This window comes from Solanum verrucosum, unplaced genomic scaffold, assembly GCF_900185275.1.
Source record: "Solanum verrucosum unplaced genomic scaffold, falcon-dt-bn FXZP01000261.1, whole genome shotgun sequence".
Classification (NCBI taxonomy): domain Eukaryota; kingdom Viridiplantae; phylum Streptophyta; class Magnoliopsida; order Solanales; family Solanaceae; genus Solanum; species Solanum verrucosum.
In genome coordinates this window covers 2,632,639-2,648,064 of record NW_026019969.1, presented here as the reverse complement: position 1 = coordinate 2,648,064, position 15,426 = coordinate 2,632,639, and the positions used below count along the sequence as shown (strand labels likewise).

The 15,426-nt window shown below is 35.7% G+C and overlaps 3 protein-coding genes across 3 annotated transcripts; 1 reads left to right on the top strand and 2 right to left on the bottom strand.

Moving 5' to 3' along the window:
• The first annotated feature begins 233 nt into the window (after positions 1-233).
• LOC125815549 (uncharacterized) lies at positions 234-6,884 on the top strand. Its single transcript, XM_049495043.1, has 6 exons — positions 234-2,882; positions 3,187-3,815; positions 4,398-4,607; positions 5,310-5,527; positions 5,673-5,736; positions 6,456-6,884. Exons 1-5 carry the CDS (start codon positions 317-319, stop codon positions 5,713-5,715), a joined length of 3,666 nt encoding a protein of 1,221 aa, XP_049351000.1. The 5' UTR covers positions 234-316; the 3' UTR covers positions 5,716-5,736; positions 6,456-6,884.
• A 509-nt stretch (positions 6,885-7,393) lies between these two features.
• On the bottom strand, positions 7,394-8,228 carry LOC125815613 (uncharacterized). Its single transcript, XM_049495127.1, has one exon. The coding sequence runs from the start codon at positions 8,140-8,142 to the stop codon at positions 7,546-7,548; it is 597 nt and encodes a 198-aa protein (XP_049351084.1). The 5' UTR covers positions 8,143-8,228; the 3' UTR covers positions 7,394-7,545.
• A 1,041-nt stretch (positions 8,229-9,269) lies between these two features.
• LOC125815126 (phosphatidylinositol 4-kinase gamma 4-like) lies at positions 9,270-12,589 on the bottom strand. The gene is made up of 2 exons (XM_049494508.1): positions 10,696-12,589; positions 9,270-9,925 (listed from the first exon to the last, which is right to left on the bottom strand). Exons 1-2 carry the CDS (start codon positions 12,031-12,033, stop codon positions 9,548-9,550), a joined length of 1,716 nt encoding a protein of 571 aa, XP_049350465.1. The 5' UTR covers positions 12,034-12,589; the 3' UTR covers positions 9,270-9,547.
• Between the last annotated feature and the right edge of the window lie 2,837 nt (positions 12,590-15,426).

Below are 15,426 nucleotides of genomic sequence, written 5' to 3'. Positions count from 1 at the left end.
CAACTCTACTTTTTATCTCAGATGAGTGATCACTGATGGATAAATATCACATTCATCTTTTAATTCATAACGAAAACAAAAAATAAATAAAGAGCAGAGGAGTTCTAAAGAAATAGTACTACTTAATATATATAAGTTGGGTGGAAAAAAAAGACCCAATTTTTAGGACTAATTTTTTTTTTTTTTTAATAAAAATCAAATATTATCTACATTTTAAAAAAATAAATAACAAAAAAAATAGTTTGTGAAAGCTCGATGAGGCTTTTATCAGGGTTTAAGGTTCTCGTTTGTAATACTCCTTTGTTCAAGTAATACTATGAGCTTGCTGACAATATCAAGCACTTCCTCAATTCTCTACCCTCTTCAAATTTCTTCACCCAAATTCAGCATCTCAAAATGGAGAAAAAGAACCCCTTTAGCACGCAATTTCAAGATTTGCAGTCCCATCTCGCCATTCTCCAACCCTTCAAGACTCCAAATTTCAGCTCAAGTCGGCCGAAGAACCAAACGTCAGAACTATTTGAGGAAAAAGCTCACTCAGAAGCAACAGGTAATTGAAAACCCCATTACTCACAGCCCAAGTTCTGAAAGTTTTCAATTTGAGTCTCATCATGGTGATGAAAAAAGTAAGAATCTTGTTTCTGATACTGGGGTGGTTGGTAATACTGAAGAATCAGTGAAAGAATTGAAAACAAAGGCTTTGGGGGAGTCTGTTTTGTGGAATAAATTGGAGAGCTGGGTTGAGCAGTATAAGAAAGATACAGAGTTTTGGGGTATTGGTACTGGTCCTATCTTTACTGTTTTTCAAGATTCTGAGGGTAAAGTCGAAAGGGTAGTTGTAAGTGAGGATGAAATTTTGAAAAGAAGCAGAATTGATCCAACATTGTATCGGAACGCTACGATTGAGGAACATGAGGATGTAAAAGCAAAAATTTCACTTGCGGAGGTTTTAGCAAGGGAAATGGAAAGTGGCAAAAATTTGCTTCCTAAGAATAGTTCAGTGGCTAAATTTTTAGTTTCTGGAGAGATGTCCAATACTGTAGTTTCTGGAGAGATGCACAATACTGTCAATAGGCTCAGTACGTTTACTCTAAATCCAAATCTATCTAAAAAGTTGCCTAGAATTGGATTGGTGGTGTTTTGTGGTTTCTTTTTAATTTGGACGGTGAAGAAAATGTTTACCGCTGGAAATGATGGAGAAGAAGAGTACTCAAGTTTGGAGAAGGAAATGCTGAGGAGGAAAATGAAAGCTAGAAAGGAGAAGGAGAAGACCGTGAAAGGTGAGGTGGAAGTTATCCAGGGTACCATAGAGCCAGATAACATGTCTCTCGAAAGGCCTTGGCTCGATAAGCAAGAAATTATGAGCAGCATAAAGAAAGCAAGGGAAGTTGATGGTAAATTAGCACTGGCAGAGCAGTTTCAGAATCAGCAGTTTGAGAATGCTGAATTCTATGAAGAGATTGAGGAAATCCGAAAGATGGCGAGGCATGCACGAGAACAGGAAAAAGGAAATTCTCTTCAAGCTGATAATGGAGGAGAATCAGGAGATTATCCAACCTCAACCGAACTCTCCAATGAAAAGGTAGTTGCTGAACAGAGTTTGTTTGAGGATATTAATGAGCAACATGATCTCAGTGGATTTGTTGGGCCAACAACTTCCTCTGACAATACTGGAGTCCATACCAGTTCATCTTCACTGGTGAATCATGAAGTGCAGACCTCAAACAGCAATTTAGAACCTCCAGATGATATCATAAGTTCTATGGCAGATTCACGTGAATCAAAGCATGACGTAATCTCCACTTATGGAACTGAAAAACCTATTATAATGTCTGGACAATCAAGCAAGCCAAGTGAAATCTCTGTGACATCCAAATCAAAAATCATTCTGTCAGTTAAGGAAGCTAGGGAATACCTCTCGAAGAAAAATGAGAAACTGAAAACAAAGCAAGAAAGGACCCCTGAATGTGATCCAGAGGTTGCAAATGTATCAATACCACTAATGGAAGAAGAGAGCATTGATGATGTGAACCAGCTGTCTGATAAAGCAGGAAAAGAATTTGACCGGTTGCCTTTATGTGGAACATCTGATTTTGCTTATGAAGATTCTAGTTTCAAACAAGAAGAATTTCTTCCAACAAGCAACAGTGCTGTAGCTACACTGAACAAAAGGAAGAGCTATCAAAGTCTGAGTTCAGATGATGATGAAAAGAGAAGATATGAAGAGCTTAAACCACTTAATTTGTCATCACCTGAACAAGAAGCAACAGTTGGTGATTTGAGCTCACAACTTGATGAAATCAAAATCTTTCAGCGGTCGATTCCAATTGAAACCTCGGATTTGACATCGTCTTCAAATCATTGTCAAGAGAACAATAAAGCATTTCCAGCCAATGACATTCCTGAACATGTTGATAAAGTAGCCCCACCTACTGTAATACCTGAAACTCACTCCCATCAAGAAGATAACGGCAGAACTGCAGAACTGGAACCATCCCCAAATAATGGAAGCTGGTTGGAAAAGAACTTCCATGAATTTGAACCAGTCATTAAAAAGATTCAGATGGGATTTAGGGATAATTACCATGTGGCAAAGGAGAAATCTGATGAGGAGCTGAATCTGAAAAATCAGATGTTTCATCTTGAGACTAATGAGAATGCCACCGAGCTTGAGTGGATGAAAGATGAAAGACTTAATGAAATTGTTTTTAAAGTTAGAGAAAATGAGCTTGCTGGTAGAGAGCCATTTTATCAGATGGATGATGAAGATAAACTTGCCTTCTTCAGTGGCCTTGAGAAGAAAGTTGATCAAGAGAATAAACAACTACAGAATTTGCACGAGTGGCTCCACTCAAACATTGAAAACCTTGATTATGGAGCAGGTATATTTCTTAATGTTCAAACTCCCTCATGGAAATAGGATAAATAAATCCTAATGTCATTGTACCCGGTGAACATTTTGAAAGATACTGCCCGACAATTAAATTTTATTGTTCATCATATTTGTCCCATTCTTATTCTGAGCCGCCTTCAGGACCAAAATCTTGATTTTTTGTGGATTAATTTCATATTCCTTCTTGTTTGAGGGTTGCGGTAGGGTTACGGGTGAGTGTGTGGTCAGGAAAAAACAAAAAATTATTTTGAAATTTAAGGCTATGCTAAGAAAACTACTTTCTTTTGCTGTAGATGGCATCAGTTTATATGATCCACCCGAGAAAATTATACCTCGCTGGAAAGGTCCTCCACTGGAAGGAAGTTCAGAGTTTCTCAATTACTTTGTAGAACAGCGAAAGGTAGTTGCAGAAAGCATAAAAAGTTCAAATCTCATAAAGAAAGAAAGACAAGACTTGCCACAAGTATTGCAAGAATCCCCATCGAGCAGTAAAATTGATTCAACTTCAGCTATATCTATTCAAGATGCAAAGACAAAAACTCCCAGGACCATCATTGAAAGTAGTGATGGTTCCATCAAGGCTGGCAAGAAATCTGGTAAAGAGTACTGGCAGCATACAAAGAAATGGTCCCAAGGGTTCTTGGAATCCTACAATGCAGAGACAGACCCGGAAATAAAATCTGTAATGAAGGATGTAGGAAAGGACTTGGACAAGTGGATTACAGAAAGAGAAATAAAGGAAGCTGCTGATCTGATGGACAACTTACCTGAGAAGGGAAAAAAATTAATCAAAGAGAAACTTGATAAGGTGAAAAGAGAAATGGAACTGTTTGGACCCCAGGCAGTAGTGAGCAAATATCGTGAATATGCAGATGAGAAGGAAGAGGACTACCTATGGTGGCTTGATATACCCCGTGTATTGGTAATTATTACCTTTTTCATTTGTCATATTTCCTACTTAAAAACGAATTTGATCAATTGAGGGGAACACAATTAAGAAGAGCATGGCCTCTTATGTGAGGCTTCTGTACTGCCGGGCATGTAATTGTATGATTAAAATGAATATGATATCCTTCCTTTTACTGAAGACAAGACTATTTCCTAGTTCCTTTATTAATAGTGACACTCCTGCCAAAATATACCAATACTAATGCTGTAAGATAGAACCTGTGCAATCTAGAGGTAATTGGTGCACATATTGTCCAAAGGTTATTGGTGCAATTTATTTTCTTGAGCCAAGGGTCTATCGAAAACAGCCTCTCTACCACCCATGGTAGGGGTAAGGTCTGCTTACACACTACCCTCCCCAGACCCACTTGTGGGACTACACCGGGTCTGTTGTTGTTTTTGTCCAAAGACTTGTATTGGGGAACTTTTGGAGCTATTTTCTGGAGGCTTTTATTAGCTTCCCAATGTTAAGGCCCTCTAAAGTCTAGTCTTATTTTGTATTGCCCAGTTACATCATGATTTCTCAAACAATATCTGTTTCTGTTCTTGTTTGTAGTGTATTGAATTGTACACTGAGGAAGAAGGAGAGATGAAGGCAGGATTCTATTCACTAGAGATGGCCGCTGATCTGGAGTTGGATCCCAAGCAGTATCACGTAATTGCTTTTGAGGATGCTGATGACTGTAAAAACCTTTGCTATATAATACAGGCTCATATGGAAATGCTCGGGAATGGGAATGCCTTTGTTGTGGCACGGCCTCCTAAGGTAAATTTATTTATTTGTGTGTGTAATGGCATTTCTTTGATTAACTGGTCCTATTCTTGTTCTTTACATAACGACAGTGCTTCCAAATCTAAAACTGTTGATAACATCGTTGGTGGAGAAATTCCCAATGCATAAGAAGGAGGGTTTGGGGGATGAGTGGTGGGGGTGCTTATGTCTCTGGGTAATATTTTTTCTGTGAGATCCTAAAACTGTCAGAATGCATATTGATTAGCATGTGTATCACATTTTTGGAACATTTATGGATCTGTGTTTTTTCTTAAAACGATATCTCCTCCAAATTTGGGATGTTATTTAGTTGGACAAAAGAAGGCAGGACTTCCTACTCTCCTGATAAATTTCCTAGAAATCTCTAAATTGTATAAATGTGCTGTCAAGCTCCCCAAATCTTATAAATTGCTAAATCTTCCTGCTGTTCCGAGCTAGGTATGCCATTAAAATGCTACTGTTTATTGTTTAAATCCTTAATATGCTAAATCAGATAGATTCCATTTCCTCTCTATTTCTTTGTTCTTTTACTTCTCACTTTATGTGAAAACTGAAATAGCTGGCTTATTGTGTCTGTTCTCTGCTTTATTTTTGCTTCTCTTAGTCTGTTACGTTAAAGATCATAATACTGCTATCGACTATTTTTCATTGCTGTGGAACTATTTTTTTGTTATTTTGTTATTGCCTATTGTGCAGGATGCTTATCGGGATGCCAAAACAAATGGTTTTAATGTGACAGTTATCAAGAAAGGGCAGTTACAGCTCAATGTGGACCAGTCATTGGAAGAGGTGGAGGAAGCTATCACGGATATTGGGAGTAAGATATACCATGACAAAATCATGCGTGAACGATCTTTGGATGTAACTACAGTAATGAAAGGTGTATTTGGTACTGGAAAACCTACCAAAAAGAGGTACACTGAAATCATACACCTGTTGCCAAATTTTAAAGCAGGCACATCTTTTCTAGTGAACTGTATAAAGCCAGATATTTATATGATGCCTAGTTTCTCCCACTATAAGAACTCTTCTTTTGATTATAACCTTCATGTTTTTCAGGAGGAGGTCACGGAAGAAGCTAAAAAAGCCCACTTCTAAATAGCTGTCTTGTTGGTGTTTACAGGTACTACACTTTATAGGTAGTTTTAGTTCTAGTTTATTGTGAACTGATGACGCTTTTAGAACAGTTCATAAAGTACCTGCCAAACAGTCCAGTTTGAATTTTAATCATCCTCTCTGCTTATACTTGGCTACTTGCTAGTTATCAAGGAGCAAAAATCTTATCAACCTTCACCATAGACATAGTAAAAACACATAAGTAGAAAGATTTGAACATGGCTTGCCCATCTTTTTTGAGATCCACTCAAGTTAGGATTACAGTAGAAACTGAGAAGATCAGAAAGGCCTTTGTTTGATATGCATTGAATTTCTATTTGAATTTATCGGGAAGAAAAATTTGGTTAGAGTTCCTTGACTTAAGTTCTGTACCTCTCAATTTTCTTAACCCTTCACTTTCCTATGTCCTTTCTTGGAAAAACAAATCTTTCTTTTCCTTATAGTAATAGTTGCGGTTGTATCCCTCTAATTTTGAAATCACAGTGATATTTCACAACTGTAAGCTTAATTCAGATAAGCTAGAGACAAATTGTAAGTTGGTTTACCAGTAGATACTTTATTTGAGAGAGTAAAACTCATGAAAACAATGAAAAGTTGTATGTAAGTAAAAACTATATTACCATGTTGGTGTCTTCTTGTACGTCCCACGTGATATTTTCTAATTTTTTGAAAGCTTTAAGAATCATTGATTGAAAAACTGATGCGATGATTTGTTGTTGCTGAAAGAGGAACTTGATGGCAGACTGGCAGAGGCAGCCCCTGTTAATTGATTCTTCATAACTGAGGAAGTGTTATGTACTTTGAGAAATTGAAAGGAGAGCTCTATATCGGTTCTTGGTTTTGTCCTTTTAATTGGACAATTTACTATGTTCCCTGAGGTTGAGCCGGTGCTTAGCCAAATGAGAGATTGTGAGGGCATATTTTCAGCTGCTGGATAACTGCTCAACCTTTTACAGGCTGGCTCTTATGGAAACTGTTGCCTAGTTTCTATTAGGCAACAACAATTTGTCACGGACTTAGACTCATTCTAACACCATGTACTGCATGTGGTGGAGCGTCTCAATTAGCTCAGATGGTATTTTTCTTTGAATTGTGATGGACATTGAAAATCTGAGCCTGAAGCAACGAGTTGAGTCATGTACATTATCATTTGCTTCTTTATCCATTAAAGATGAGTTCCATGATACATATTGAGTTGCTTTAATTATAGAATGAGAAATTAGACTCCAGCTGTGGAAGACTGCATGGAAATTTTTGTATTCATGATAGGTTTAGTCTCTGTGCATCTCTAGACATCTCCCTTATGTGGATAGTTCATGTAATTATATCAAACGTTAAAAGCGATTTCTGTCAAAATTATTAAGAGTACAAAGTTGATTATTCTATATGCTGCCTTTTGATAATTTTCTGGAGCGAGTATCCTTGTTTCTTAGTATTCTCTGTTTCTCAGAAACATGTGATCATTCATTTAGAGAAACATCCTAAAAAAAACAGCGGCACTAAGCTCCCGCCATGCGGAGTTTGGGTATGGGTCAAACTACAAGGGTCTATTGTACACAATCTTAACCGTATCACTGATTTCCAAGAATCATTCAATGATTGCAACTTGAGCACAATAACGATAAACTGACAAATCTGGAAATGGGCAAAAGGTCTTCTGACCATTTTAATGCTCACAAAAGAAAACATCTTGCAATTGGACAAATTCAATAATGTGCATATACACATAATAAGCCAAAGCACAAAAACAATCTTCATCAATTTCTGCACTTTCCATTCACCTATTCTACATACTGCAAATTGCCTTTCTTCATCATCAGCAACGGACGCCTAAAACAGAGCCACTACTGACTTGAATCATCACTCCACATTTCACTCCACTGTCCACCCTATGTGTAAACACTTTCAATACCCTAACTCTCCCCACCAACTTCATCCTCGTTTCCACCTCCATTGTGGGTTCCGCTCCAACCCCATTCACCGTCGTCGGAATCACCCCACCGGAGACATCAGCTTTCAGCTTGGCCGGAAGTGGGTAAGACTGAACATCAAATTTCGCCGACATATGCTGGGTCCTACCACCGTCGATCTTCCCGGCGGGGATAAAAACAAGACCCACTGGCTCCCCTGAGTAACTTAGCTGAAGCGAACTGTCGTAGTGAGTAAACTCATCGCGATTTGGGTTTGTGACGGAGACGTACTGGAAGAAGGTGAAGTTAACAGTGCCATTGGTGACGGAGAAAGTAGGGAATCGAACTGCCTCAACGGCGATTTTGGGAGTTTTGGGCTTGAAGAGGAAGAAGTAAGCGATAACAATGCCTGCAATAAGAAAGATCAAGAACACAGTGGCACAAATACATGAAGCAAAATTTGTTCGCCCTCTACTGGGTTTAGATCTGTAAGGATCATTCATGGCTAAAGATTCAATCTTTTTCACTCCTATTATGAAACCCAGTTGGGAAAATATAGTGCCAAGAATGTTGAATAAGAAAGGGAGAGGTTGTCTCTTAATATAGTGCTGGATTTAGCCTATCATTAGCAATAAAGAAAAAGGAGTAAGACATCAGTGGCTGCTGCTTGGTTAAATTGTCTGGATCTACTACAGTGATTTGTTCTGCCAAAATTAAGAAAAGTGCTACTTACCCCTTTTGCTTTTCTTTCTTGTTAAGGAATAAGCAAAGATTCATGTATACAAAGAAAAAAAAAAGCCTAGATTTACTCCTAAACTATAGATTTGTGTTTAATTTCCTTTTGTTAGACATTGATAACAATAATAGCTAAGTTACAATTTCGTATCATATTTATCCTTTTGTTTTCCAAAGAAGCAAACAAAATCCTCGTAAGCACTTATTTTTGTCTAGTAGGCTGAAATAAATGGCAACACTTAGATGTTTGATGTCATAGTTGCATCACATCTGATGTTTAATGGGTGAAATAATTTTCGAAAAGAACAAATTGATGTCAATTGATCGGATATTAAGTATCTTTTCAATCAAAGATGTTTTGCTTTCTCATTTGTGTTTTCTTGGGGGTGTAAGAGGTTTAACAATTACTTAAAAGAGTTTTGAGTGAGAAATAAGGTTTGCATAATTAGGTTTGAAGTGAACTAGGCATCAAGTTAAGGTCTACTAAAAATAAGATTGATGTCCCACTTCATACCAAAACCCATCGTTTCAATAAGTTGATAGATACGTGATATGTATTTATTATTTGCAGAGACTTTTACTACTTAACAACAGTTAACTAATACGGATTTATACCCCTGGATTAACTAGCAAACATTCACCTATAATATTTTGAATCTCCAGCTCAGAAAAGAACAGTTTACCTAGTTTTTGTACAATAAAAGATATCAGTTGAGATATATGCACATTTCATTCTTGGGATTATTCCTTCTTTGATTAATTTACCACCCCAAAAGGCTTAAACTGGCGCATAACATATCTTCTGAGTCTCAGTTTCCCCCCTAACTTGGTTTTAACTTGAACCAAACAAAAAATGCAGCAAGTTTGATGTCAATAACCTTGACTCCTGCAAACATTTTTATGAGTAAAACAATATCATAAATAATTATTTGAGGAAAAGGATATTGTTCCTTCATGTTAATCCAGGATAAAAAGATGAGCAACAAACTTTACAGTATTATGAGAATTGACACTTGAGATAAAGAACTTGGTCACAACCTAGCTAGGGTCATTTCCAGTTAACTGCGAAAATGAAGTGAAAAACAGGATATTATCTTGAAGTTGATGCATGTAGACATAAGGTGTCAGCATTCTCTCCTATGTACACCTATATACCAATTCCTCAGTGCATTATCAATACGCAATCTCATCAAGGCGGCGATCCATAACACGCGAGACAGTCTCAAGGAATGCATCTTCACTTGAGTCGGGGAGCACGAAGTCCAGTGCTTCTTGAACAATCTCCTCAATCACAGATTCTTTGTTCAAGGTTTCCCGGCACATGATGTTCCCTATGGTAAATGGCGTGAGGCCCCTCTCTACACCTTTTTTCAAAAGCATAGTAGAGATGCAGAGTGTGCGGGCACTTTCCAAAGGCATGTCCCACCCATAAAACTTCAACAAGGCAATGTCTTCTTCCGCATCAAGAGATTTTATGTACTCAATGGTTTCAGAGCTAAATGGCCGACGAGCTTGTGGCCAATACAGCCAATCAAAAGTGACATCTTCAAACTGCAACATCATAAAAAATAAAGCAACTCAAAAACCAAAGGATACCATAATTTTACCAAAGTCCTCACGTATCTTCCTTCTATTGTCAATCTTGAATTAAAGAGAGAGACCGAGAGAGGATATAAATAACTTAAAACAATCTTTAAAAATTCTACAAATTTTACATGAGTTCACTCTTTGCAGTATCAAGGCAGAGAGCAATGAGAAATTTTGTTAATTGCACTTTGAAACTTCTTCTGAAAGAGCACACTATACTACTTCAAATGTGTTTATTACGTCTAGTGCAGTGCAGATAATATCAGGTCTCCCAAAATGCAGGGTAAGAAAGAGGTGGTGGTCAGACCCAGTATTTCACAGCTATCCATTGGCGAATACTGACACTTGACATGAAAATATTTCCTTTTAATCCTTTGATTTGTATTTTATCATCTAAAGGGCTTCTATCTAAGTACCTAAGAAATGCTGGGTAAACAATTCTATCGAGATTACATTGAATCTGAACTGACATTATTACCCTACACCACAAATTTGAGTCTTGACCATAATGAATGAAACTTAACATGCCTCTGAATTTCCATCACAGCGAGTACTTAAAATCATAAAAGACACTTGCTGGAAGGTTATGTCAGATCACAAAACAAAATTGTAAACGATGACTAACATCATGTTGTAACTACTTTAACCAATATAAGTGAAGACATATCAGGAAATGCAGCAACCGACAATTCATATCATACACCAAAAGAAAAGGAAAAATAATGAAGACTTACACTCTCAGGCAAGCAGTAACCATGATCAATTGGAATGAGGACAATCTGCCCATCTTCACCTTTGCTCATTAATATATTCCCAGCATGCCTATCTGCATTTGCCATCCTCATATCAAGCACTGCAATCTTATGGACTTCCCCAACAGGAAAAGCACTAGGTCCCATGTCCTCACAACTTCCGTTGTTGTCCATGAACTTTTGCAAGGACCCAATCTTAGGAGTGATACCGTCTGGGTGATTGAATCCGCTATGTAAACACTTCACAATGACAGTTGGTGGAACACCAGCAAAGCCCAGTGCCTCACCAGAAAATGAACGCCTACCATTTTTTGGATGATCCAAAAGGTAGGCAGCACACTCCCTTAGAGCACCTTCTCCAACTCTCGTTCCTTTCTTCAAGCCCTCGCCATCAACTGACAAAGGCAGCCCTCGCGGGTTATTCACAGCCATAGGCTCCTCGTCAATTGGTTTAAACACCGAAACCTTCTTACTCCCTGTTGCATCAAGAATAAAGTATGCTCCTCCTGTGCCTTCGGTTGATCTAATAGGATAATGCCCTCTATCTAACCCTTCAAGTGTAGAACCAATCAAATCACTAATCACCAAAGGCACTTCAATCTTCGGGTTAACAATAATAGGTTCCAAAATACTAGCCCTATCAGGTGGCTCCCTAGGGACCAAAAGCTTATTGTCTACTTCATTCCCACTCCTGTTCTCTGTTACCTTGTCATTCAGTTGTGGTGCCACAATAGACAACTCAAAATTCTTTTCCACTGGTCTAGCTCTAATTTTTGCAGATTTTCTCACAAACAAATGAATCACAGCATCATTGTTCTTGCAGATATCATGTATAAGCCTCTGATCCTCAAGTCTCTCACCATTGCAAAGCACTTCTTGTTCATCACTATCTACTAAAGCACCCTTCTTTTTAGCAATTTGACGCTTTACGTATCCAACATCCCTGCTCCTATCCACATTAAAGGTGAACTCTTCACCAGAAGCAGTTTTCACATTGATAACCTGAAGATCTGATAACTTAAGGACCAAATGAAGAATATTTCCATCACCAACTCCATAATCCTTAATAAGGGAATTGCTTCGAGCCAATTCCCGCCCCCCACATACCAATTTTTGATTTTTCACAACAAACCCTTTACAGGTCTGAATCTGAAGCTTCACCGAGTCAATTGAATCGTATTCCAGAACCCTCATTGGTACCATTGACCCTGACATAGCCACGTAAATCAAAATAGATTCTTGGCTATGTAAAAAATGTGAAGGAATCACCATAGACTCCCTGCAAATAGGACTAATTGCAATCACTCCAGCTGAAGACATCTTTCACTAATCCAAAAAATCTCAAACCCTAAATTCCAAAAATCAAATCAAGCTGAAGCCCCTAAACAAAAAATAATAAAAGATAATTTACCGAGAATTTCACAAACCCATTTCTATATACAATCTGTGTTCCTCCTCACAGATCGAAACTGTACAGATCAAAAAAAGAAGAAGAAGAAACCAAATTAAAACTTCCCAAAGCCCTAGAGATTCATAATTGGCCCATATATGAATTTTTACTTGAAATGGGCCATCGATAAGCAAAAGCTAGAAGCTTTGGGAAACGGGAAATTAGGGTTTCAGAAATTGGATTTGGGGCAAAAAAGAAAATAACTTAAATAGAGAAAATTCAAAGGCAGTGAGAACAACGAGTGGATCCTAAACGGAGTAAACAAGAACCGGAGACGAAATGGATGATCGGAAGGTTTGTATATAGATAAGATGAAAACAGATCAACGATGAGGTTTTGAACGGTTCCGGCTTCCGGCGAAATTTCCGGCAATTGAACGGTGAGAAAGTTAGGTGAAGAAATTTGGTAGTGTGAAGAAGATATGCGTTGTAGACGTGGGAATTATTATAGTAGAGCGTTGAATGAAGACTTTGACGTGGATTATTAACGGCGTTTACTCGTTTTTGGTTTGCGAAAGAAGTTATGACAAGACGCCGTTAAGTTGGAACAAGTCACATCATTGATGACACAAATTACGAGAAAATGGTAACGTTGTTAAAGTACTGTGTAGTGAAGGTAGGTTCCACGAAATTGGCCCATACAAGACTTTTCAACTATGCCACTTTGACAATCTCATTGGTTTTGATTAGTAATTAGTATAAATAGTTTACCATAATTAGATTATTTATAATGCAATTTAACTAAAAAGATTTATAGAAAAATATTAATTAAAACATGATAATATGGTAAGAATGATTTTGGGAGCTAACATCGAATGAGATGTGTCATGCTCTGAAATTAGGTCTTGAGCCTGATTCACACCTTAAAAGTTAGCTCACATAGAGGAGAATTATCCAAACATTATAAAAAGTCTACACATCTCATTAATTATCAATGTGAGACTTTTGTCAATCTTTAACATGAGTCAATGTAGATGACCACCTTTCAAACTAATTGAATAGATTAAAAAAAATTGAATTGTTTTCTTTTTTATATGTGAAAAAAATGTTTAATAATGTAGTAGGACATTTCAAATTGGGAAGTCTAACAAAACCAATCAAATTTAATAATTAAATATTTCCAATTGAAAATTGTGACTTACAACTAATACATCCACAAACTTCTTTGCTAGATTTATAAGATATTTGTGTATATATATTTATTTTATATTATAATTAAAATAAGCAACGGTCATTGAATCCACAGTGTATACCACGATAATGAATGTTCTTTCTGAATTAGAAGAAGCATTCGTTAAGGAGTTAAAATTTTGTTTTTGAGCCTCCAATTATTTCCATTTAACTGATTAACATGTAAATTGTACCTATAACTTACTGCCCTCACCAAGGTCATATATCGTCATTAATTTTTTTTTATTTTGTATCTCACTTAATTAATACTAATCGTGTGAGGTTTCTTTTATGAAACAAAAATTAGTGGATTGTGGGACTCAAAAGTGTCATCATCACGAGGAGCGCAACAATTTTAGCTGTATGTTTTCACCAAATACAGTAGACTTGTAGGCTCACCCATCTCACCAAAACAAGATGAACACTAAATGGACTTTACTACAAGTTGGAAGGGATGGATGAAGATGGAGGAGAAAATGGAAGTTTGGTAGTAACAGAATGAATGGATTATAAGGTGCATTCTATACACAAATTCATAATTAACATTTAAGGAATTCTATTGTCAAACAAAACAAGAGTTCAAAGGAGCATATTCCATATTGATGCTATATTTTTCTTGACTGTTCAACTCTTGTGTGATGTTGCTGTTTGAACTTTCATAAAGTCATAGGAAGAATTTTGTAGCATAATTTTTCTAACGTATCTTGTTGGTAAGAGATACGTCCAATTTTGTTTTTTGAACTACCTAATACCCCATTATTCTCACTTTAATTAAAGCCACCATAGAAATGGCAGCTGATCAAAAAGTTATTACACCTTTATGACTCATTATACATATACTTTAATTTCAATCCATGGAAACACACAGAAAAGAGATTTAAGTTGAAGACATTGGTAGTGGTACTATGTAGTTAGTTTTATTTGAATTAACAAGTCATTTACCAAGGTTTTATTTTGTGTTTATGATAGTGGTATATGTTGTTCAATCTATATTCCTAAAATACTTAGAATAATAACTTTGAAGAACTTGATAAAAAACAAAAAAATTAAAAAAGTATTTTCAAGACTAGAAAATTAAATCAATAAAGAAAATAGAATAAGAAATTAATTGGATGTAATTACACTGTTTGTCCTGTTCTGTTTGGTTGAACAGATAATTACTTGGTCAGCAGGTAATTGGTATAATTGGTAAGGATAATTACACTCTTCAATTCACAGAGAGAAGCTGTGAATTGCTAGTAATTACCAACTGATTACTTTTTAATTTCTTCTTTTTATTTTTTTGTTTTATTTTTTTATTCTATTATTTTAAGTTCTTTTTTTAAAATTTTTATTATTCTAAAAGTTTATTTTTTATTTTTATATTATTATATTTTATTTTCTTCTCATTCTCAACCTTACTTCACGTGATTTTATGCAATTTTTTCGTATTATCTATTTCTTTATGTCATGCTTATTTTCTCATTAGCATAATTTTATTAGTATTCTAATTTTTAAAGTAAAATCGAATTTATTTTTAAGTAAGTTTATAGACTTACGTTTTTTTAAAATATTAATAAATCATCTTTATGTATGCTATGTTGAAATTTGCGATAAGAGTATTATGTTAAAGTTTTTGTTTTGAATTTACAACTTATGTTATATTTTCAGTTTCATTTGTTTTCTTAATATTGAAAGCACATTGTCATTTTTTAATTAGATTATCTTTTTGTCAAACATTTTAATAATTTATGACATTTTATTTATATATTAATTTTTTTTATCAAACATGCATTTCACGATGTTCGCAGAAACTTCATACTTTTAATTTTTATGAACAATTCAATTGAAATATATTAATTTGAAAAAATATAAATCAATTATCTTTTCATAATATTAGTTAAAAACATATGTTTATTAATTAATATATATCTTAAATATTTAATTTAATATCATTTATAAAGTTTCTTATTTGTCTAGTATAAATTTTAAATAATTAATTTTTATTTTTAAAATTTAATATAATTTTATGATTACAATTGTGCATCCAAAGTCCAAACAGAACATGTGTAATTACACCATGACATTCAAACAAGACATGTGTAATTACAGTGT

Excerpts from the sequence above, each read along its gene's own strand:
- LOC125815613 (XM_049495127.1), bottom strand. The coding sequence starts at position 8,142 with ATGAATGATCCTTACAGATCTAAACCCAGTAGAGGGCGAACAAATTTT.
- LOC125815126 (XM_049494508.1), bottom strand. The coding sequence starts at position 12,033 with ATGTCTTCAGCTGGAGTGATTGCAATTAGTCCTATTTGCAGGGAGTCT. Across the intron at positions 9,926-10,695 it reads GTTACTGCTTGCCTGAGAGT|TTTGAAGATGTCACTTTTGA; the intron begins GTAAGTCTTCAT and ends ATGATGTTGCAG.
- LOC125815549 (XM_049495043.1), top strand. The coding sequence starts at position 317 with ATGAGCTTGCTGACAATATCAAGCACTTCCTCAATTCTCTACCCTCTT. Across the intron at positions 4,608-5,309 it reads TTGTGGCACGGCCTCCTAAG|GATGCTTATCGGGATGCCAA; the intron begins GTAAATTTATTT and ends CCTATTGTGCAG. Across the intron at positions 5,528-5,672 it reads GGAAAACCTACCAAAAAGAG|GAGGAGGTCACGGAAGAAGC; the intron begins GTACACTGAAAT and ends CATGTTTTTCAG.